Here is a 24017-nt window from a genome sequence, read left to right on the forward strand (position 1 = left end):
AAATGAGCAATTATCAGATATTATAAAAATTCTGGGGACAAGAGAAAAATACTATGATAACTGTTAAGTAAAAGCTGGGAACTCAACTTAATATTGGGAAATAATAAAAATTCCAAGAAAAACAGTTTAATTGAATAATCTTTACAAGTTAAGGAAAATAGTTCTAAGTTGGTCTTTGGTACAATTTTAATTAAATATATATTAATGTATAGTCCGCATGATTTCAAGTTAAGTTGTTAAGTTCAACACATAGTGTAGCCAACATGACACAAAACAGGTATAAGAAGCAGAAAAAGACAGACTTAAATAGGACAAGTTATCTCCGAACATTGTTTATGCAGAAATAAAGTTTAAAATGTGCTCTTTTTAAAAAATGCACTCAAAAAACTTTTTATTTCTTCATTATCACTAACCACTTAATAACTGCTCAGGGATGCTTTTTTATATTCCTGAACCGTAACATAAGTATTTGTTTTGCGCTTAAGGATTACTTTCATTTCTTTAAGGTCACTGTCCTTAGGGCAAGAATGCTTATTTATAAACTGATATCAAAAATTATTTATGGAGCGAAATACCTATTTCTGTCATCCCAGAGAAATCTAGAACATTTGCTTTTAGAACATTCTGTTAGTAGAATTAAGTGGATCCACTCAGCAAATCACTTCAGGATAACATGCTGAAAATTAAAGTTCTATGTTTTTATATAGTTTATAAACAACCCCATGGATTATGTCCATTTTAGAACAAATTCAGCACTGTAGTTATTTTAATGTGGTTGCTGAGGAATAGCAAGTCATTAACATTAAACTAGGATCTTAAAAAAACAAAAGCTATCTCTGTATCCTTGGACATCTTATTCCTTTCTTTGCATTTACAAGGCAAGACTAAAACACAGTGTCCCATGTTCATATTTTAAATTTGCTCAATGTTGAAGAACTCCAACTATTTTTAACCTATATTCTGGAATATTTTCATAGTAGTCATAAGTGAAACTAAAAAAATAAAATTTACCATCTTGTTTCATATTGTATTTCAATAATTCTAATTGACAGTGATTTAAGTGACTTAATTACTTCTTATGATTAAGTAAAATTAGATCTCAATTTTTTTCTACCCTTTAAGAAAAAGCTCTTTAAAAGCTCCATTTAATGTGTTCTCCAGGCCATAACAAAGAAGCATACTGTACCTCTTATGTTGCTGGTTGTTGCAGATGTGGTTGGGCTGGTTGTTATGGCTACAGTGGTTGTGACTGTTGCAGTGGTAAGGGAGGGGATGATAGTAGTGGGAAGCAAAGTGTTGGGAACATCTGGTGAGTGGAAAAAAACAAAATATAAAACAAAATCATATCATGCAAACAAAAGAGAAACACAAATGATTCAAATTATAAATACATATATCTTATTTAAGTTTAACAGACTTAAACAGATTATCAGATACAAAGCTGGCTGTGTCACACAGTTCTTGTCATTTTCTGTTCACTTTTTCATGCTTCTACACAAAGCAAAAACTTGGAGCAATGGTTGAGAATAAACAGACTGTTCACAATATTTAGAGTGAAATTTAAAATGACAAGAATTCATTTGTTCACTGAGTCATTTAAAGTTTGACATGCAGTAGCAAAATACAAATAGGTAAAACAAAAAAATGACATGCTTTGTCAACAAATTAAACAAAGAAACAATACAACAGAAATAAACACAAATAACACCACCATATAAGATTAAAGAAATGTTAACGATGGATGAGTAGATGCATGTTAAACCCTTTCTCATTTTTTTCTTTTAAGAAAACATAATGATAGAAAGTAGGATGAGAGCAATCTTTAGAAACAAACAAAAAAAGAAGCCAACTGTTGTTGTTATTATTATTATTATTATTACTATTATTATTATTATTTTGCTTTTCCTTTTCTCACAAATGATGTTAATATACAGCTTAGAGTTTTGCAATCTTACCCTGATTAGCTGGTAACGCCTTCTAACAATTTTGCCGTACCTAGGAGTCTAACAAGTATTGAGTCAACTAGCGTGAAACCCAATGTTCTGAAAGGTTTATGACTTATTTTATTTGGCATACCTTGGAGAGATAACTGAACGTAGACTTGAACCATAACGTTCAATTCCTAATCCATAATTAGTAAAAGTTGCCAAAAGTTAACAGTAGATTCAAATACAGCACATAATAAACAGAAAAAAAAAACCTGAGAGTTTAACACCAAAATCGTCCTTCCTTTCATGCAAAACACGCTGAAAACAAGAAGAGTGCATAGAGAACACTGAAACAGTATAGCCAGTGTCAAGCTGTGAGAACTTCAGTAAGATCTTCAGAGTCAAATCTTGTCTCAAGTGAATAGGCATATAATTTACACAGTGAGGAAATTAGAAACAGTTCACAAATTACCTGTAATTACTGAGCTGGGGTTTGATTTTACATGTTTCCCACACAGTCCCAATATATTCAGACTGTTTGACAGATCATTTTACTATTAAAAGGTTTCCTGTCATTCTCTCAATTAAAGTCTTTGAGTCACACCAACATTTTCTAGTTCTTTACTTCTGATAAATAGCCCTGTTCGATCCTCAGACTTTAATCTGCTGATTTCTCTACACTGTAGACACAGCAAACAGCGAGAGATCACTCTCTTATCTTGGGTATTGATGTTTACACCTGTTTTTCAACAGGGAAAATGCTTTATGGCCAGTCAAATTAAGAAAACTGAAAATTTAAGGGTGCTGCATTAATCACTAGGGAAAATGGGTATTGCTTGCAGTGCGATTACTATGATCATAAAGTAGAGCTGACTTTAACAACATTATAAATGCATAAATATTATGTATATGCATATACACTCCTTGTTTACTATTTCTCATAATACCTTCTTATTTTCATGGTACACTTTCCTAAATAATTTGCAGGCTGGAGGTAAATGAAACATGCTTTATAAATTTTTTAAAAATGTGAACTTTTCATTTTCAAGGGAATCTAAAATAGAAAATAATACATTCTTCATCTGTTAGCAAAATCATTTACTCATTAGGATCTCAAAATATATTTATTTAATTAATGCAAAGGGAAATATCTTCCAGGACTATCAAATATAAGAATATACAATAATAGTAGTCTTTTAACACTCAATGTAAATAACATAATATTACCAAACCTATTACAGATTATATAAATATTAGGGTATTTGCTATCAGACAACAGGTTAGAATGATGCCACTGGATCTCAAAAGCAGCCTTCCAATATCATTTGATTCTTAAGAACTAGAAAACAAACAAGCTTTGTTTTTTTTCGTTTTGTTTTGTTTTTAGTTTAGCCCAAAAAGCCATGATTTGGATCATTTTTCCTTATTTCATGTCAATAAAATGGATAATAATAACTCTTGATTTGTTTTGGAGTCTGCATATATTACCAGGTTCTATGAGTATTCTTGCATAAACTAAATAACAATCGTATTTCCTATAATTGTGAAAAATGCATGAAATACATGTTTTTTTCCTAGGCTAATTTTCCAAAAATGAAAACAAAACAAAACAAAACATTGTTTTAACAATTGTTAATCTACTTTAAAAGAACTGCCCTCGAGTCTTTTAAAGTGATGAGATGATACGACATGCTATTATTGACTCAGAGTCTGGCTCCTGCTTATCTGCTCATCATCCTCACTCACCCTCTTGACTTCATATGTACCTCAAAACAAATTGGCTGAACGTAATTTGATGCAAACTACCTTGGCCACTATGGCAACTGGATCAAGAAAATGACTTGCTAAGAAACCTTTGCCAGTCATTGTTACATGTTTTTAATTACTACTAACTTTATTTTATCTACGGGTTCTAAAACATTTCAAACATTTTTATTTTTTCAAAAAATTTTAGGACTTCTTCATTCCATTCTTTCTTTTCACTGTACATTGATAGTCATTCACTTATTTCAACTTTATTATGCAATACAAAAAGTTGAAATAGCCTAAATATTCAACAGCAGAAGATAAATCAGAATCAACTAAAATTCAACAATGAAAGTTAGTTGGAATTAGTTGAATTCTCAGAAAGACTAAGAAAATTGTATGATACTCCTCTACTATCCAAACTTTCTTGACAATTAATTCTTGAAGGGAAAAATTCTGCCTACTTTATTGTGGAGACCCTAGCACAATTTAGAATTTTAATAAATATTTACAAAATGAATTCGTTCATAGCATATAAACATGTAACATATTTTAAGGGATCTAGAAAAAAATCACTTTTTTTTTTACAGGGTAAACAAAGATTTCATTACTTTGCTCAAAACAACAAAACAAACAAACAGAAAACATCCTTCTGTGTCTTTAATACAGACAGACAATTGTTATTTTCTGAAGTATAAATTTTCAAGACCACAACCTACAACTTCTTCCTTCAATAAATATCCCTGGTAACAAAATAAATCTTTGTCTACACATCCCGCTACTTTAAAAGCAGTGTGAGCCTTTTCTGAGATTTATGTCCTCCATGTCTCTTTATGAACTTTATCCACTTTACTTAATTTGAAACTTTCAGAGAAAGGGTAAAAGGCCAGAAGGGCTCATTAAACAGATCCTTTGTGATCAGTGGTGAATGATCACAACAAATTTATGAGTTGTCTGTTACCCCACTTAATGGATGAGACAACTTTGAGATAGAATTTCTCTGTTTCTAAAATTACATATAGAGGTGTGTATGTGTGTGTATACTTATATGTTATATGTGTCATACATGCTATATTACAGAAAGAATATTTTATTTATTTAGTATAACGAAGAGATATCTCTAACACTTCCATCTCAAGATCGTTTTAGCCTCATGAGTGTAACTGTAACTCTTCTCAAAACAAAAATTTAAAAGACTGTCTTGTCTTCCTAACTCCAAACACATATCTCTCTGGTTTTCACACCTACAAGCAAGTGGCTGCATTTGGCATCATTAGTAACTGTTAGTAATTGGTCCTGGTTCTATGTATTTACTTTTGACTTTTTATTTAGACATTGATTATAAAAATGAAGCTACATTTTTATAAGAAAATATGAAATTGGATACACTAGAACTAATCATCAGCCTCATTTTTTATATATCTAGAATACTGAACATTTTAAAAACTATTATACTGTCAGTACAAAGAATACTCAATCAAATGTAGTACAGGATAGAAAATATAGGTCATTTTTCTCCTTCTAAGACATCCATTTTTTTTATTTTTCCCAAGAATACAAATGCACAAATTTATATGCAGAAGAATTATACACATACACACACACATAATGAAAATAACTAAATCCTAGCTCAACATTAATTTACTAATTCTGTTCATAAGTCAAGATAATTCGTAGTCATATTAAAAGTGATTTTCTGAATATGACTTACCAATTTTAGTTCTTAATATATGCCTTACATGTTAAGATCCTATGATTAAAGAAAATTTGAACATGGACACTGAGATAACTATAAATAAAAATAGACAAATTAATGGCATGTAACATATAATCTACAAATATTAAAATTCAGAAATGATAACTATCTAATAGGTCAATCAACTAACTTCATGATAGCTCATCTGTGATTTCTTCAATAAAAAAGATAGGTTCAAACTTTTATTGTTATTTTCCTTGCAGAGTGCGTTAATTTAATAAACTACTATCAAATGTGCATGACAGAAAAAAAGGGGTTACAAAGAAGTTCTGCATCTATAATTTGCAAGAGAAATTAATTGTATTATATATTTTCTAGACATTGAGACATAAAGAATGAAACATTAATAATTGACAAAATATATATAGTGGATAGAGTTCTATCAGTAGCGCGAGCAGAGAGCGGACCCCGGAGAGCCCTGAGCAACCCACCGCTGCCACTGCAGGCCGGGTCACCACCACCGCAACGGTGAGCAGCAAGGCGGAGACCCAGTGGCCGCCCACACCAAACCCAGCACCACCCGCAGTGGCGTAGGGAGCGGGCAGCGGTGACCTTACATCTGCGGCGCCTGCGGGTGGGGACACGAAGGTCATTGCAAGGAAGGTTTTGGGAGCAGTAAAATGATTCAACAGCAATGACACCATGAAAGATGGATTTGTACACCAGACTACCCTAGAGAAGAATAACCCCAGGAAATACCTTCGCAGTGTAGGAGATGGAGTGGAAGACTGTGGAGTTAGACGTCGTGAAGGAAAAAAGGGTGCAGAGGTAGCAAATGTCACAGGCCCTGGTGGAGTACCGGTGCAGACCGTAACCATGATAGACGCTATGCACGTCTCAGGAGTCAGGAGTCCTCCACGCAATTACCAGCAGGGTTACCAGAATGGTGAGGGTGGGGGAAAGAATGAAGGAAGGATCGTGCTCCCGAAGGCCAGGCCCTACTGCAGGCATAGTTCCCACCTCACTGTATGCGGAGACTCTATGGGCACCGAACACAGTATCCCAACACCCCTGTGCAGGCGGAAGTGATGGACGGTGCTGACAACCAGGGTGCAGGAGAACCAGTGTGACAGAACATGCATCGGGCTATGGACCATGATTCTGCAGGGGCCCTACTTGCCAAAGACAGCTTAGAGAGGACGGCAATGAAGAAAGGAAAATCAGGGAGATGATACCCAAGGTCAACAGCCATCTCAACGTCGGTACCACCTTAACTTCAATTACTAAGGCAGATGCCCAGAAAACCCTAAACCACAAGATGGCAAAGAGACAAATGCAGCAAATCCACCAGCTGAGAATGTGTCTGCTCCCAAGGCCGAGGATAGCGCGGCCGAGTAAATGCTGGCTTACCATCTCCACGATCAGCCGGTTTAGTCATCTAACAAGTAATGAATACGAAATTCCAGCAATAAGAAATGAAGAAGATTGGAGCTAAAAACATTGAGTGCTTGCTTTTTGCCCGTTGCCCAGATAACTAGAACTATCTGGATTGTCTGGGCAACATGGAGCTTTTATTATTTTTACCTAAACACGTTTCTTTTTGGTAATGACAAATATATTTACAAAGAAGTCTGGTTTTTCTTAATACACCTTTAAAGATTTTAAAATTGTTTCATATCTCGTCAAGCTGAGATGTTTAAGGACTTCATTTTTAATTTGTAATACAAATTTACAATTTAAGGTTGTTTTTTTTTTTAAGTCAACAAATTGCAAGCACCTGTTAATAAAGATCTTAAATAATTTATATATATGATAAAAAAGATATTTTGAGAAGTGAAAATAACTAGATTTTATTTGTCTAGATCTGATCAGAGAAGTTAGTAAATGTGTATAAATTATTTAGATATAATTTAAATCCTAACAAGAGAAATTTCAAGAACGTTTTTCAAAATCAGAATTAAAAACATATTCTATTTAATAAGAAATTGTTAATAAGAAATAGTTAATTGTTAATAACAAACTGCTATATAACAACATTTTTAAGTTGTTAAAAAAATTTGATCACTGTATACCAGGGGTGCCAAAAACATGTACACACATGACTTGCATTCGTCTTTTGTTATTGGTATATATTGAGTATTACAATTTTAATATAGTGTTTTTTTTCTTTCTTAAAATGTGTATACATTTTTTGACACCCTCTGTATAATTGTGTAACACCGATTTCTATGAAATTGTGATTTTGTATTTTAAATCTTTTGCTAGCAAATTAAATCTTAGGGAATTACTTTTTCACTATATACTAAAATGGATAAAACTTGCTAAAATAACTTTATGATTTAAATACTATATTAAAATAAATTCTGAGAGGTCTATGTTTCATTATATATGTATATATATATATATATATAATGACATATATAATAATTGAGGCTTTATAAATAATATTCCTTCTAGTGGTAATGACAATGATGTCAGTAGACAGGGAATAGCATCATTTTTAATAACGTGAATCAGTAACTGAGGCTTACACATAGTTAATTTCTGCAAAATTGCTTCCCTCTCTTACCATGCATGAGGTATTTTTTAGGAATTCCTGCCAAGAGTCTTTGGGTCTAAATATATGTTTTATATGTATAAAATTTTAAATGCAGCATACTAAAGAATCTTATACTGTGAATGCAGTTTTCCAATGATTTTAAAGTGTTAGAGCTCTAAGTCATAACATTCGATTCAAAATAATAGAAAAGTGCCCTTTTTTTCACATCCTAATGAAGGATTTTTAAAAATGCAACCACATTTTGTTACTGGAGCTTATTAGAGCACAACAGATCCTGTATAACCTTGTCAAAAGGAAAGCAGGTACAACAAGCGCCGCATACAATAAATTGTAGAGTGGTACAGCACCTTTTTTCCAATAACGAGCTTTTCAGGTTAAAGGTATGTCTGTTCTCTACAAATGCAGTGTACAATAATTTCTAACTTGTCAACCTGTTTTGTTTTGTGGCAGTTCCTCTTTTTAAAAATGGCATTCTGGGCCATTCAGAATGGATTTTTGAAGCAAAATTAAGTCTAAAGAGTCCCAGAAGCTTAAGCACTTGTTTCTCTCCAAGGACTAGTGTTCAATAGGAAGAAAAATACCATTTAGTCTTCACTCTGTATGTCTGCTTCCTTTCTGCTTTATGTCAATAACTTCCCAGGGTGGTTCTAGGGTAATCGAGTGAATCCAAACCAAGGATTATTAGTGGAGATACAGAAGGGTCAGAACTCGATGTATATTAGAAGTATTAAGGTAAGAAGTGTCTTTTTGATAGAAGCTATTCACATTTCCTAGCCTTAAAAATAATAGGGCACCCTTAACCATGCTACTGGTAATTGCACTGCCACTGGAAGCAACTGCAAGAGAAAAAGTTTACTGAATTTGCTTTTTGTCCTGTGCAGAGAACGATGTTTATCTGTTCCCATTATGCTCAGCTACATGTAGCAACCTATTTGAATTACAGCATAAGAATAGAGAAAGCACCAAGGCTCTTACTTAAATGACAACCTCCAGGTTGACAAGGCCTCAACTCACCAGTGCATCCCTCCTCCTTGAGTGTCATATGGTAACCTCATCTGCTTCATAAAAAGAACCCTTTTAAAAATGAGATTTGAATAAACCCCTTTTCATCCCTCTGATGGGTTCCACTGGCTTCACATACTAAATGAAATCCTTATACAATAATAAAAAAGCTATTCTTGAAAAATGAAAAGTACTGCAATTTTAAACTGTAGGCGGTAACCAAAGATCCTATGTAATTACAAGAAAAGTTTATGAATAAAATCAATCTGTTATTTGAAACAAGTGTACGTTTTTTCTTTTTTTTTTCCTTTTGAAATACCCCTTTACATTCCAAATGGACAAAAGTAAAGTGAACTTTAAAGCAGAAAAAAAAAATGTCTTTGAAGTGGATGATCTTACACTGCTTAGCTCCACCTACTTCAATACTATGAGCTCGCTTCTAAAAGTACTTTACCAAAACGTAAATCAGATGATTTGCTCAAATATTTTCAGTTTTGTGAGGATGTCAGTTTCCTAAGGGAGAATAGTACTATCAGCCATTAAAAGAAAAACTTAAATGTTAATATACACAAGGGAAGTGTAATGTAGTAGAAAAAATCTGATTGAGAAATCCAAATATTTGGATTTTTCATCTAGTTTATGTGATAATACAGCTGAGCGACATTTTGTATATAATTTAACCTCTACCCGACTATGCTTTCTCATCTAAAAAATGAAGAGTTTAGATCTGGTCATTTATATAAATGCTTTTGGACCATGCATGTTCTTAATTAGTGATGGATCACAGTTGATATTCTAAAAGAAAAAAAAACCTTTACTCAAGAAACGTGAATGGAAACATTTCTGCATATGACTTTGCAAGATGCATAGTCCCTAAAGATGTTGGTTCATATTTTAAAAATGCAGAAGTAAGCTCATATGAGTTTTCATATTGTAAATCATATAACTCTGTCAACTTCAAGATATGTAATCCCACGTGTACTTGAAAAAAATTAATGGTAATATAAATGTGATAATAAGAAATGTTAATGTCAGTGAACTTTTTAGAAGACAAAAATAACTCTTTGTATTAAGCCACTCATATTTAAATACGTCATGCTTATGGTTAAAATCTTACTTACACTTTTTCTGCTTGATCTTATTTTTTCCAATGTTAATTTTTATTGTGCAAAAACGTTCCTTAACTCATACTAAGTTATATATTTATGCTACTATATAGATTTCTTACCATGAAACTTAGTAGAAATATTTCTCAGTTTTTATCTTGATTCCCCTTTTTATTTACTACACAAATTCCACCCCCCCAAAAAAAAAAGAGTAACAGTGGATTCCAGAATCCTGAATTAAATATCCTTAGGGCTGAACTAAATTGTGCTACTGTACTGTTACCAAAAACATACAAGTTCATAAATGTTGTCATTAAACTGGAAGTTATTACAGAGCACTAATTTTAGTGAATTCTAATTTTCACATACGTTTGTTGTCTGATAATTTTTTAAAGGAAGTAAAATGCATCCAAATATATTTAATATTGTAATACAAAGCTTTAAATAAAAATTAAAATAGAATGTGGGAATGTTTCAAACATAATTATTATAAATTTGCTATCCTGTAATTTAACAAAAGTAACATGGCCATTTGCAGATAATTTCTGTGCCTGCATATTAATAAATAGACCCACTTTGACGTATTCATAGAAGATAATCCCTAATAAACACTAAGAACAATGTTAAGCAGAAACACCTACTGAACTCCATTTTTAATACCCCCTCCTATAACCTATATCCCTAATGTTCAGAGTTCTCATGCAAAGCAAGTTCTTTCTTAACCTCAGAAAAGATCATTTTAAAAAAAACAACGATCCCTGTATGGGATTTAGTGATGCAACTTGATAACATTCCCAAATTGTCTACTTTCAAATCATGTTCTCGATAACTTTTTACCAAAGTAATATATTTCTAATTGTGGAATTTCATATTTTCCTGGCTATGTCTCCTGGAATATTATAATAATTATGGAAACCCTGAAAACAGCTCTGAAATTTCATCATGATGAAACCTGAGTGGAAAGATTTTACTGTTTTATTTTTTACTAAGAAGTCCAGGTATAATTTATTATAGGATCCGCAGTGCCAGGCCTAGCATTTTGTATATAGCAAAGTTTAAAAAAATACTTCCTGAAATAGTAAACTATTAGGTACTATAGGGTTGTGATATGGATTTTCAGTCTATGTCTGAAGTTTTATATTTTGCAGTTATATATGTTATCTTTATAAGAGATGATATAGATTTTCAAAAAACAAATAAATTTTTACTTAGCAATAATCATAGAATTTTTGGATAAAAAAGAACGGATATGTGAACTCAATTGCATAACTCTCCTAATTTCAAAGATTTGCATTAGATATATTAATTCTTCTATACACAGTTAGTCATGTTGTGCACTACTTAACTCTATAAGGCACCCTTTACATATGGATAACCAAGTAAATACCAGGGGTGCCAAAAAATGTACACATTTTAAGAGATGTTATCTATGTATTACTTTTTGAAGTTGAATCGAATTACAGTAGCAATGTGTAATTGCAGAAATCAAACATGACTTGCATTCATCTTCTATTATCAGTATATATTGAGTATTACATTTTTAATAGTTTTTTTTTCCTTTGCTAAAATATGTATACATTTTTTTGGCACCCTCTGTATATCTCATTTCCCAAAATAAGGTGAAAATTAAAGGTCTTTACTTTGGTGATCAAGGAATGAATATCAATTACCCTGATGGTGCTCAGAAATTAGGACAGTGTATATACACACACCTATGCATATGTATGTAAGTATATATGTACATGTATGTGGATAAGGGTGGGCATGTATGTATAGATACAAACATACACACATATATTATTTTATTAAAGTTTCTTCTGTTGAAAAGTGAGGGAGAGACAGAGACAAAGAAACATAATCGTTAAAGGAATACATTTGATTGCCCACTATTTAAAAGGCACTGTTGTACGAGCTAGAGATACAGAGATAAGATACACCAGATCTCTGTTTTCAAGGAAGTCAGTATCTATTGAGTGGACACAGAATATATTAACATGTACAGATGCATTATGCATATATAGTATATGCACACAAATGCATGAATATATTATATACATATACATATATGTATACATATAAACATACATGTATGTGCATATATACATATGCACATATATAAGCAAATGTACAAACCAACAACTGAAATATCAATATATGATAAATCTCCTGCAGGGAATTAAAGTGATGCATGACAAGTGTCTGCTTTCAACTGGAGTGGACAGAAAATTACTGAGAGCTGAATGATAAGAAATCATTCTTGCAAAGACCAGCATTCATGACAGCATTCCTTCTACTTCATGGACAAGCACTCCAGGCAGAGGCAAGGTTCCTAACAAGAGAATGAGCTCGATGTCTTGGAGGACTTGAAAGAGGACCAGAGAAACAAAAGTGATTGCATGGAGAGTGATGAGATGTCATAGGTGTAGGTGATAGCATTATTCTGTTGGGTTTGACAAGCAAGGGTAATAAGGATTTGGGCTTTATGCTAAGTGTGATGAAGTGCCTTTGGATAAATGTAAATGGAGGGAAGACGTGAAGGAACATGCATTTAAATTATTTATGTATTGTAGGTGTGAGAAACAGATTGGAGAGGTGGAAGCTGGAAGCAGGGAGCCCACTACACAGTGTTTCAATAGTCTAGACTAGAGAGGGTGGACAGAAGTACACATACTGGGAGAATGGTTTGGAAATAATGTCAACAGAATTTGCTGATAAATTGGAGGGAAGCGTAGAGAGGAATCAAGGAGAAAGCTTAGATTCTGGAATAAGTCCATGAAACGGTGGTACAATGTCTGTGAGAACTATATTGTAGGAAGCGACAAAGCAAGTTTGATGTAAAATCCGCATCTTCTAGTTAGACATGGCATTGTTTCTGAAAACAAATGCCAAACATTTCCCCCATGGGCCACTGCATGTTGTTCAAATTCTCTAATGAATAAATGCATATATACTTGGGTAGAAGAGCTCTGTACATTTTGTAAAGCTACAATATAGCCTTCTCTGCGTACACACACATGTACACACACACACACACACACACACACACACACACACACCTAGAAAGCCTGATTGCCATGGGTTCTATCCTTCTGTGTACCTTACTGCTACTCAGAGAAAATATTATATATGAATAGTGAGAGAAAATATATTTGATATTGTTGAGTGGCGGCCTCTTTCCTGCTCTCAGGCCGGAATGGGAGCTTTCCTCCTGGACATAGCAGTCAGTGCTCCTTCTGCGTACCGCAGACGCACTTCAGCGCGCTACTATCTCTGAACAGAATTTTTACTCTGAAAGGTAAAACCTTAGTTTATTCACTTCGCTCTCATTTTAAAACAAAGAGATAGAATTTAGCCTAAACTCTGTGGACTACGTCTGTACAAACACACACCTTTTAAAACGTTTTATAATGAAAACAGTGCTCCTGTCTCCACTATTTTATCCCATTTCATTTCTCTCTGCAGAGCGACAGCACATTCGTCCAGAGGTACGCCTTTCCCTCAGACATCACAGCTATCCCTGCTTATTCACGTACAGAGACGAAATGTTTTATCTCAGCGATTAAAGAATGCACTGTTTTAAGACTCGTCCACCTAGTTGACCGCCTGGAAATTCTCAACTGGAGATGAGAGCAGAAAGCACAGGGCTCTCCCATTCGTGCTGTTTGTTGCTCCATATGGGTGCCTTTTCTATCCTTTTTTTTTTTTTTTTTTCTATAGTGTATATTTTTCCATCTATGCTTCTAAAGAAAGCTTCTCCAAAGGAAAAACGCTCATTATAAGTACACAGAATTAATTTACCAACTGGTAGGTCTGTTTCCATGGGAGGGAACAGATTTTAGCTGAATTCCTTTTTAGTGTTTGCTAGGCTGTACATCTGTCCATAATCCCGGCTTCTCTTTCCTGCTCCCCACCCACTCATCTGAGTTTAAAGATTCACTGTCTCATTTCCACCCTGGTCTGTATCGCCGCCTTTCCTAATAGTACAACCAAGTTAAAAAACAAAACAAAACAAAAAAAACAATCATGTGGTTTCGCAGTGTTTCTAAATGTTTAATTGCTGGATAATTGTAATAGTAAATGTAAATGTGACTGCCAACTTTTTAGACTAGCTGCATATTTGCTATGAAGCACAGAAGTACATTTTTCATTTTAATGTAATGAAAGTCCTCATTAACTTTCAAATCAAATATAACATGAATATGTGAAATATATACTGCAAGACTAAGAAAGTGTGTATTATAATCATATCTGCTTAATTCTATGATAAAATAAATTTAAAAACAAATTTGGGATATTACTTTATGATATTCATAATCTGTTTCATAATTATTACTGCATTCACCTGCATGTGTATTAATTATTTTACTAAATGTAGGATGAAGTACTAATAACTCTAAAGGAGCTGAATTTATATTTTACACACTAGTTAAGTATTTGAAAGAGATGACAGATGGCTTAGAAATGTTTGTTAATGTGAAAGAAAGGCTACCCTCCATTACTCAATTTGGCTCTCTTCTGTGGTAAAGCAAATCGACTGAAACGGAGAATCAGCAACCAGGATGGAAAGTGAATGTGCATTTACCTCTCATTTAGTCTCTGAAAGAGATATATGTCTAAGTGAGCAACAAAGCTTGGAAGCTGGCCTTGATACAGCAGCCTGTAATATCTCAGTGTACAACTTTCTGTCTCTGAGTATTTTTGACATTTATTATTAACAATAAAAGCAGAGTGAAATGAAAGTAACAGTTGTATTGATTCTTTAAAGCTGGAAAGGCATATTTAATAGTTTGATACCTCTCACAGACTGAAACACACAGACATTTCTAGCAGTAATATTCTCTCTTACTATTAAAATTAAAAATCTGAGACACTCTTTTTATAACAACTCTTACTATCAAACAATAAAATGTGGTGGGTCCCATTCAGTGTATGTTATTTCTGAGGTAAGTTCTCCTGGAAACAAACAAACAAACAAAAGCAATATTGTATTTTTCATCAGTTCCCATTTCAGTAGACACATGAACAAATAAACAAAACAAACCATAACATCAAGTGATATTTTAGGGATACCAAGGAAGCAACTGTCAGCAAACTGATTGGCGTTACAGAAATATAAACAAGCTTTTTATTCTATTTCACTTTCTCCTATGATATACTAGGTATGGAAAATTTTACCTGTTTTTATATGGTCATAAAGATGAAATTTGCTAGAAAAGCAAAATATAGACATATGAAAAAAGCACAAATGTGGAAAGGTGCAGAGTGGTCAATTTCATTCAAAATAAGAATACCAAGAGTTAAGATAATGAAGAACTAAAGATGTTATAAAAGTATATTCATACAAGCAGGAAATAATAAAGTAATGGAATAAGTTAGAGCAGTGGCAAAACAATCTGAAATTCCATATGAGGGTTACTATGGTAATACAAAGAGTAAATTTGAAAAGAGATTGAGACTGTCATAAGAGAAAAAAAACTTTCTCTAATACTGCATCTCAACTCTGTTATGACTGAGACAACCTTGAATTGGGTCCTATGTACGTGGAATGGGTTTTCCACAGAAGCTCTAATCGGACTCCCTGTTACTCTCTTCTACATTCTGGAACTGCCATAGTTAGTGTGGCTACTGGCAGAAGAAGAAATAAGTTGCTCATGTTTTTCTACTTGTATTACTGTATTTCTCCCTGAATCCTGGGAAGGGCTTTGAGCCTGAAGGTGATACTAAAGACTTCTAGCATCCCTGTCCATCTTCAATTTGTATTTTGAAGGGTGCTCACAATTTGCTCTAGCGTGAGTATGTGAGGGGAGGTAAAGGCATTGGGAAAGCTGAGAAGAAGCCAAGGATTTAGGGTGATTGTGATCATTTGTGGTCGTCAATCTCCACAGATATTTTCTCAGTATTTCCCAGGTGCTATATGTTTCTGACACTTTCAAAACAATATTGTTGGAATCAGTTCATGAGAAATAAATATAAGAATTTGAATTGATTCCAGCCACAAAATAAGATTAGCCTAAGGCCATTCATAATTCTCTGCAGCCATTCTTGTGTGATAAACAGGTATCTGTTATGTTCTCTACAGAGCAAGATGCACACCTGCATAGTCTGCTTAGGGAGGAGATATTTTAATCTAAATCCTTGGAATTTGTTGCTGCATCAGTGAAAAAGGGTGATTATAACTTTTATCCTGCTCTCTCTATATTACTAATTTGCTATACTGTTGAATTTTTAAGATCTTCTCTATTGCTTAGTTAGCAAGGATTTAGAATTTTCTTGTTCTTTGATAGGGATAACCTAATTTATGCTCTGGGACCATTCAGGGAAGAATATGGGTAGTAAACTGTATGCAGTTCTTGGGTGAGTTTCATACTATAGCATCATATTGATATTGCCCTTGATATCACAAGTCTACTAGTAATATAATAATAATAGTCTGACTTATTAAATATCTATATGCCTGGTACTGTGCTAGGTACTTCCATTTATGACATATGTCATTTGTTTATGAATAATCCATGAGTACTGTGTTACTGCCTTTTATTACTTGAATGCTTAACTTATCTACCATGTTAAACTCTAAATTTATTGAATACTATTCACCTTTCCTCCTATAATGTCTTTACACTCAGTGGATAAATGGTAAATATCTATATGGTGAATGAATACATTTTTCTATTTATCCAAGTTCTCCAAACAATAAAAACAGCAATGGAACAGCATATTTCAAGATATTAACATGGAAGTCAACAGCTATTGTAAATAAATAGTATGATACTAATAATAACATGAGGATAAATTCAATATTTTTATAAAGAAGCAAAACCAAAAAAAGACAAAAATCTACTGTGCTCACAGGAATTGTAGTATAACTATGACTTCCAATTTAACAGTAATTTTCTATTGCTGAGCTTTTAACTAAAAAAAGGCTACTTTCCTTCCTGATGGAATCTCCACAGTGAAGTGTTTCATAACTATAAGGTTTTATCCTACAGGTATTTATTTGTATGCTCAAATATCTTAGGCCTTTCATTGAGAGTGAATTTTGGCCTGGCAGTTTCAAATTACCATCTGTAGTTCTAATGCTGAAATTTGCAAAGCTGTAATTGGGGGGTGGGGAGGGTCTGCAGTGTCCATAACACAAAATGTCAGTGCTGTTAACAATTAAATGTGATAACACTTAAATAATGAACTTCCATTGACACCCAAAGAATAAAATCTAATCATCAAGATGGCATCTGTATAGCAGATGATTTCACAGGAAAGTGCTTAGTCCTCCATCAAGTTAAGAATCAATAGAACCTAGGCAACTGTGGTAGCGTCAAAGACACGGTCTCAGCTCATGAAAGGCCATTCTGTGCTGAAGCTATATTAAATTATCACAGCTAATGCAAAATCAACCTTGGTGTAAAAGATAAAAGGGTGAAGTTCTCGCAAATGATCACTTATCACTCCATTCTGAAATGCATACAGCATTCATTACAGATCGAAATGCCACTGAAATTTCATCATTTAGTAAGGTTTTGAAACAGCCAAACCATTAACAGAAGAGTAGCCTTTTATATTTCTACAGCCAGTGACTAATGAAACATTAGACTGTGTGCAAAAGGGGGGGGGGGGGAACAAAACCTTTATTTTGTAATGAGCCCAATTGGAGCCCTTTTAAACACAGTGTAATATGGCTTCACCATTTCATTGAGCCTCTCATTACTTGTGTCAATAATTCTAGGTAAACTACTGTTGAACTTCACAGCATTTATCTAGCAGCATGAACAGCATTAATCTATGGGGTGCTTTTGATGAATTATAGTTCCAAAAGCAAAACCAAAAATGACTTCTTACAAAGCGCTTAGAAAAGCATTTCTTAGAAATGTGTCAACTGCCAACTATCTTGGCTACTCAGGCAGTCATGCTGTTGGCTAGCTTGCAAACACTGGGAAAACATATGACTTTCTGCCACTTGAATTATTAAAAAAAAAAAAAAAGAGCCATACTTTTCATCTAACTATATCACTTCTGTCACTCCCTTCTAATTTTCTATATTTTTATGTCGTATTGCTTTCGACACAATGTGACATGCTATACAACATGCCCCTCTCCCCCCGGTTTCCAGGAACTGTTAGGTGAGAGAAGCACTTAGGGAGTTCAAGGTGAACGTCCAGGTCAGCATGAATAAACATCCAAGTCAGCATGAACTGAAAGTTACTCCCAGATCCTGCTCTGAGGATCTAACTTATCCCCTTGATAGACCCCAGTGGTCATTATATTTTTTTCTGGTAGTAAGTGTGTCAGGGTATGTCTACAAGGGTTTACCACATTTTATTCCAGTTTATCAGTCTAATTTGATTAGGCTGATCTTTCACAAAAGTTAAAATGTATACAATTCGTGAGATGTTAAAAATTAATCTCTCAGCTCTATTATCTGCAAGATGTTTATATGTGGGTAGTCTATTCACGGCAAACCTTTGCTTGCCTTCAATAGCAAAGTGGTATTAAGAGCTGAGAGATTATATACACTAAAGTAATTTGGAAGTAGAATATTGCCTTAATATGTTATTCTCCAATTTTGACCTGTATGGTAGCAAAATAAATACATGGGGAAAAACAAAAATTTAATCCTCCTCCCCAAAATTCATATCTCTGTCTAAAGAATTAGACTTTACCCCCAAAATCCTTTTTTGGAAAGAAATAAAACTAACCCATACTTTTTACAGTATTGTATAATTAGTTTCAGGGGAAAGATTTCAAATAAATGTACCCTTTCCATGAATTCTAAGATCTACTGGGTTTATTACAGCATTGTGTTTTATTCAACACTCATTCAGAATACTGTCATGTTGTGTAGAACACAACACTAGTCTTAGAAAAGGTTTTCTTGGTGAAATACATGAGGAAAATGTTACATTTTCTAATGCTTCTTTCTGCTGGAAATTCACAATGTACCCTGGCACATAAAATAAACTCTGAGAAGTCCTTAAATGAAGGAACATGACTAACCTTGTTTATTGCAGCATTTTTCAATCTCATAAAAGTTATTTCCATCTAACAATATGTTTGTGCTACCTTAGGAACAACATATTGCAGCTTTTGGAGGTTGGGAAAAACATGTTTTTTAATTTTGGGTACTGGTATTTCTTTCTGCCATTTTGTTATATTTACTCAAATTGTGAGATTAGTGGAAAGGAGAAAAAGATGGCTGTGGGTGTTTAAAATTATTGTTCATAAGAGTTTAACACATTTATCATTAATATTATATACCTCTGTCTTTGCTGCATCTCAATAACATACTATCATTCTTTGTGAAACCAGTTATAGTGATTATAAAGTACATTTTTATAATAATATAAACAAAATTAGCTTCAGGGAAACATAATTTTCGTTGTTCTGATTTATAACTAAAAGTATTTATTTGTAAAATTTAAAGAAAACCATTGATGTAATTTAATAGTCACCACCCCAAATTACACAATATAGTTGTAATAAAGAAAACTTGTCACACACAAAAAAAATAATAATTGTCATTTTTAGTGTATGTATGTTGTAATTCTATTTTATTACTTTGACTTGGAACATATTAACAATGAATCTTGGAGATTTTACACTTATCAGAAGTCCTTCTGTCTGAAAGAAAAAGAAAACCTGTTTAATTTTGTTTATTATTCTAAAGATTTTGATAAATTTAAACAGTTTTTCAAGGGATTCATTCTTTCACATATAATGATGTCAAAAGGTACTCACCGTGCACGATGAGAACATACTCCGCACTGCTTTGGCCAATGGTGTTTGTGGCTTCACATCGATATGTACCATTATCCGTTTTATTCAGGAAAAGAATGTTTAGCTCTCTACCACTCACAACCATTCGGTCAGGATCTGGTAATTCTCCACCATCCTTTGTCCACAAAACAGGTTCTGGCCTATTGGATCGAAACATGCATATAGATAGAAAAGAATAATAAATACTACATATTCTGTGAATTAAGTAAATCAAGAAATTTATAAAATTTTAACACCTGTTTTGTGCATAACAATTTCACCGAAGAGGTGAAACACCTTCTATAAAATACCAAAAGAACCATCACGCACTCACTCAGAAGAGTTGAAGGTATAGAAAATATAATTTAATTCTATTCTGCTTTACTAAGCAGACATGTTTTAAGAAACTAATTTGTTGAGTCATCTCATTATAGTTGTCGCTGGTATATAGTAGGTCTTGTGGCCCTGATCCAGCCACTAATGGCTCCTACTTGCTAATCTCTGGAGGACTGTTATAGGGCTACTGGAGCAGATTTTCTTAGAGGCACCAGGAATGATATCTTTCCACTTGGGCCACCATTGTGATACAGTGTTGTCTGAAACCACTTAAAGTTTCTCCCCCATCTCTCCTTCTTTCCTCATCACCCTACAGGTTTTTCCTGACAGTTCTCTCCCCTGCACCCCCAGTTTTATTGAGATACAATGCTGTCGTGCACCTTATCTTAAGGTGCACAACATAATGATTTGATATATGTACATATTACAAAATAATTACAATAAGTTCAGTTAACATCTATCACCTCATATAGTTATACATTTTTTGTGTGTGATGAGAATGTTTAAGATTTGCTTTCTTAGCAAGTTGCAAATATACAATACAGTATTGTTAACAAAAGTCACTATGTTGTACATTATAGCCCCAGGACTTATTTATCCAACACTGGAAGTTTGCACCTTTTGACCACATTCATCCACTTCCCCTATCTCCCCACCCACTTCTGGCCACTTTTATTCAACAATGTACTTGATGTCCTAGCAAGAGCATCTAAGCAGGAAAAACAAGTAAAAGACATCTAAATCATAAAAGAAAGAGTAAAGCTGTCTCTATTTTCAGGTGACATAGTACATACAGAAAACCCTAAAAACACTCCAAAAAAAAAACACAAAAAAAAAACCCCAGAACAAAACAAAACAAAAACAACAACACAGAACTAATACACGAATTCAGTAAAGTTGCAGAATATAAAAGCAATATACAAAAATCAATTACATTTTTATAGTATAACAAAAAACTATCAGAAATAGAAATAAAGAAAACATTCCCATTTACAATTGAATGAAAAAATAATGAAATGCTTAGGAAAAAAATTAACCAAAGAGGCGAAATACCTCCACAATAAAAACTATTAGACATTTGTGAAAGAAATAAAAGAGGACTGGAAATATATTCCATGTTCATGGATTGGAAGAATTGATATTGTCAAAATTCACATACTACCCAAAACAATCTACATATTCAATGTGATCTCTATCAAAATTCCAACAGTAGTTTTCAAAGAAACAAAACAAATAATTCTAAAACTTGTATGGAAACACAAAAGCCCCTGAGTAGCCAAGTAATTTTGTAAAAGAAGAAAAAAGCTCGCAGTATCGCACTTTCTGGTTTCAAACTATGTTATAAAACTATAGCAATGAAAACAATATGGTACTGGCATAAGTGCAGACATATTGATCAATGAAACATAATAAAGAACAAGGAAATAAACCTACACACATACAGTCAATTGATTTTTGACAAAGGAGCCAAGAGTATACAATGGGGAAAGAATAATCTCTTAAATGGTGTTGGGAAAACTGGACAGTCCCCTGCTAAAGAATGAAACTGGACCCCAATCTTACACCATACACAAAAATCATCTTAAATTAAAGAGTGGAATGTAAGATCTGAAGTCACAAAACTCCTAGAAAAAACATAGGCAGCAAGCTCCTTGACATAATCTTGGCAATGATCTTTTGGATTTGGCACCAAAAGTAAAGGCAACAAAACCAAAAATAAGTAAGTGGGACTGTGCGTGTTACATGATGTTGAGTTGACTCCTGGAGACCCTGTGGATGAGTGGTGTCCACAGTGTCCTGTCCTCACAGCCCTGCTCAGCCCCCGTGGACTCCTGCCTGTGGCTTCTTTCATGGAGTCACTCCATCTCGTATTTGGTCTTCCTCTTTTCCTGCTGCCTTCTGTTTTCCCAGCATTATTGCCTTTTCCAAAGAACCCTGACTTCTCATGATGTGGCCGAAGTAGGACAGCTTCAGTTTTGTCATTTTTGCCTCCAGCAATGTTTCAGGCTTAATTTGCTCTAGGACCCACTCGTTCATCTTTCTGGAGGTCCAGAATATCTTTAGCACTCTCCTCCAACTCCATATTTGAAATGAATTTTTTTTTTTTTTCCTTTCAACCTTCTTCACTGTCCAACTTTGGCAACAATACATAGTAATAGGGACTATGAGTGTGTGGATGATTGTAGCTTTAGTCTCGAATGACACATCTTTGCTCTTGATGATCTTCCCTAATTCTTCCATTGCTGTCCTGAGTCTCAGCCTTCTCTTGATTTCATGGTTGTGGTCTCCATTTGAGTTGATTACTGAACCAGGGTAAGCAAAATCTTTAACAATTTCAATATCTTCATTGTCTATGTTAAAGTTGAGTATTTATTCTGCAGTCATGATTTTTGTCTTCTTGATGTTCAAATGCAGTGCTGCTTTGGCACTTTATTCTTTCCTTGTCACCATAAGTTGTTCCAAATCATTGCTACTTTCTGCCAGCAAAATGGTGTCATCTGCATATCTTAATATTTCTTCTACCAATTTTCACTCTTCCTTCCTCTGAGTCTAGTCCAGTTTTTTTTTTTTTTTTTGGTGTGTGTGTGTGTGTGTGTGTTTGTGTATAATATGTTCTGCATACAGATTAAACAAATAGGGACATAAAATGCACACTTTTTCTAAGATCTTTTCTTATCGGAAGCCATCTGCCTCTCCATATTCTGTCCTGACAGTGGCTTCTTGTCCACAACACACTTTACAAACCAGGTGATCAAATGCTGATGCACATCCTTTACTTTCAAAACAAACCATAGCTTTCCATAGCCACGCAAAGGTTTTACTGAAGTCTATAAAACATAGACTAACCTTCTTCTGAAATTCTTTGGAATACTCCAGTATCCAAATGTTCACAGTTAGATCTGAAATGCCTCTTACTTTTCGGAATCCAGCTTGAACATCCAGCATTTCTTGTTCCATATAAGGTAGAAGTCTGTGTTGCATCACCTTGAACATCACTTTATTTGAAGGAGAAATTAGAACAAACATCCTATAGTTACTGCATTCCATGTCATCTCCTTTCTTAAAAATTGAGATGTACATTGAACATTTACAGTCTATCGGCCATTGTTTTTATTCCATATTTGTTGACATATTCTTGTTTGCTAGGATGTTGACAGATTCAGTCTCTGTGACTTGAAACAATTCTATTAGTATCCCATCTTCCTCCTGTGATTTATTTGTTCCCAATATTTTCAGGGAAGCTTTTACTTCAGTTTCTAGAATTAAAGGTTCTTCTTTATAGCAATCTTCTTCAAAGGTATTTGTTATTCTTTTGGTTAAATAATATACTTCCTTTTTGGCCATTCAGCATTCCTAGTCTAGATTTGAATTTCTCTTTTACTTCTTGAATCTTCTGGTAGAGATCTCTTTTTTTTTTGGTAGTCCAAAACAAAATATGAGATAGTGCTGAAAGATGCCACTCCCAGACTGGAAAGTACTCAAGCAGTTTACTGGGAAGAGCAGATTGCAAGTAGGAATAGCATTGTTCTCTTTCGTCTTCTTACATTGACCATTTTAATAGTTTTCTTTAATTCTCCATGATAGTCATTGAAAAACTGCATTCAGGATTCTAACCCTGCTTATGTCATCTTTTACTTCTGCCTTTTGCCTGTCTTTAACAATCTGTCATGTTTCTCCTATCATCTATCTTGATTTTTCTTTCCTTTTACTTCTGGCATTGTCTTTTGTCATTTTTCCCTATAATAGTTCTAGTTTCAGTGCACAGTTCTTTTGGTTCTCAGTCAATTAAGTTCAATAGTGCACATCGGTTTTTTATATATACTTTAAATCCATCACGAATGTTATTTACATTACATTCTGACACTATGATTCTTTCAGTGCTCTTCTTCAGC

General features: G+C 33.8%; 1 protein-coding gene and 1 pseudogene across 3 annotated transcripts in view; one reads left to right on the forward strand and one right to left on the reverse strand.

Annotated features, from left to right (window-relative positions):
* CADM2 (cell adhesion molecule 2) overlaps window positions 1-24017 on the reverse strand; it is a 1070118-nt gene that overhangs the window by 64909 nt on the left and 981192 nt on the right. For 2 of the 3 annotated variants that reach the window (XM_074333317.2, XM_019745437.3), the window contains 2 exons: window positions 19771-19949; window positions 1187-1306 (listed from right to left, as the gene is read on the reverse strand). In XM_074333317.2, coding sequence (XP_074189418.1) covers window positions 1187-1306; window positions 19771-19949 — 299 coding nt within the window. The remainder of the gene's footprint in view (window positions 1-1186; window positions 1307-19770; window positions 19950-24017) is intronic. The other variant, XM_074333327.2, reaches the window with a different exon arrangement.
* LOC109454631 (Y-box-binding protein 1 pseudogene) lies at window positions 4023-6809 on the forward strand (annotated as a pseudogene).

Source organism: Rhinolophus sinicus, chromosome 17, assembly GCF_057876585.1.
Source record: "Rhinolophus sinicus isolate RSI-liver-muscle chromosome 17, RSI-T2T, whole genome shotgun sequence".
Taxonomy (NCBI): Eukaryota; Metazoa; Chordata; class Mammalia; order Chiroptera; family Rhinolophidae; genus Rhinolophus; species Rhinolophus sinicus.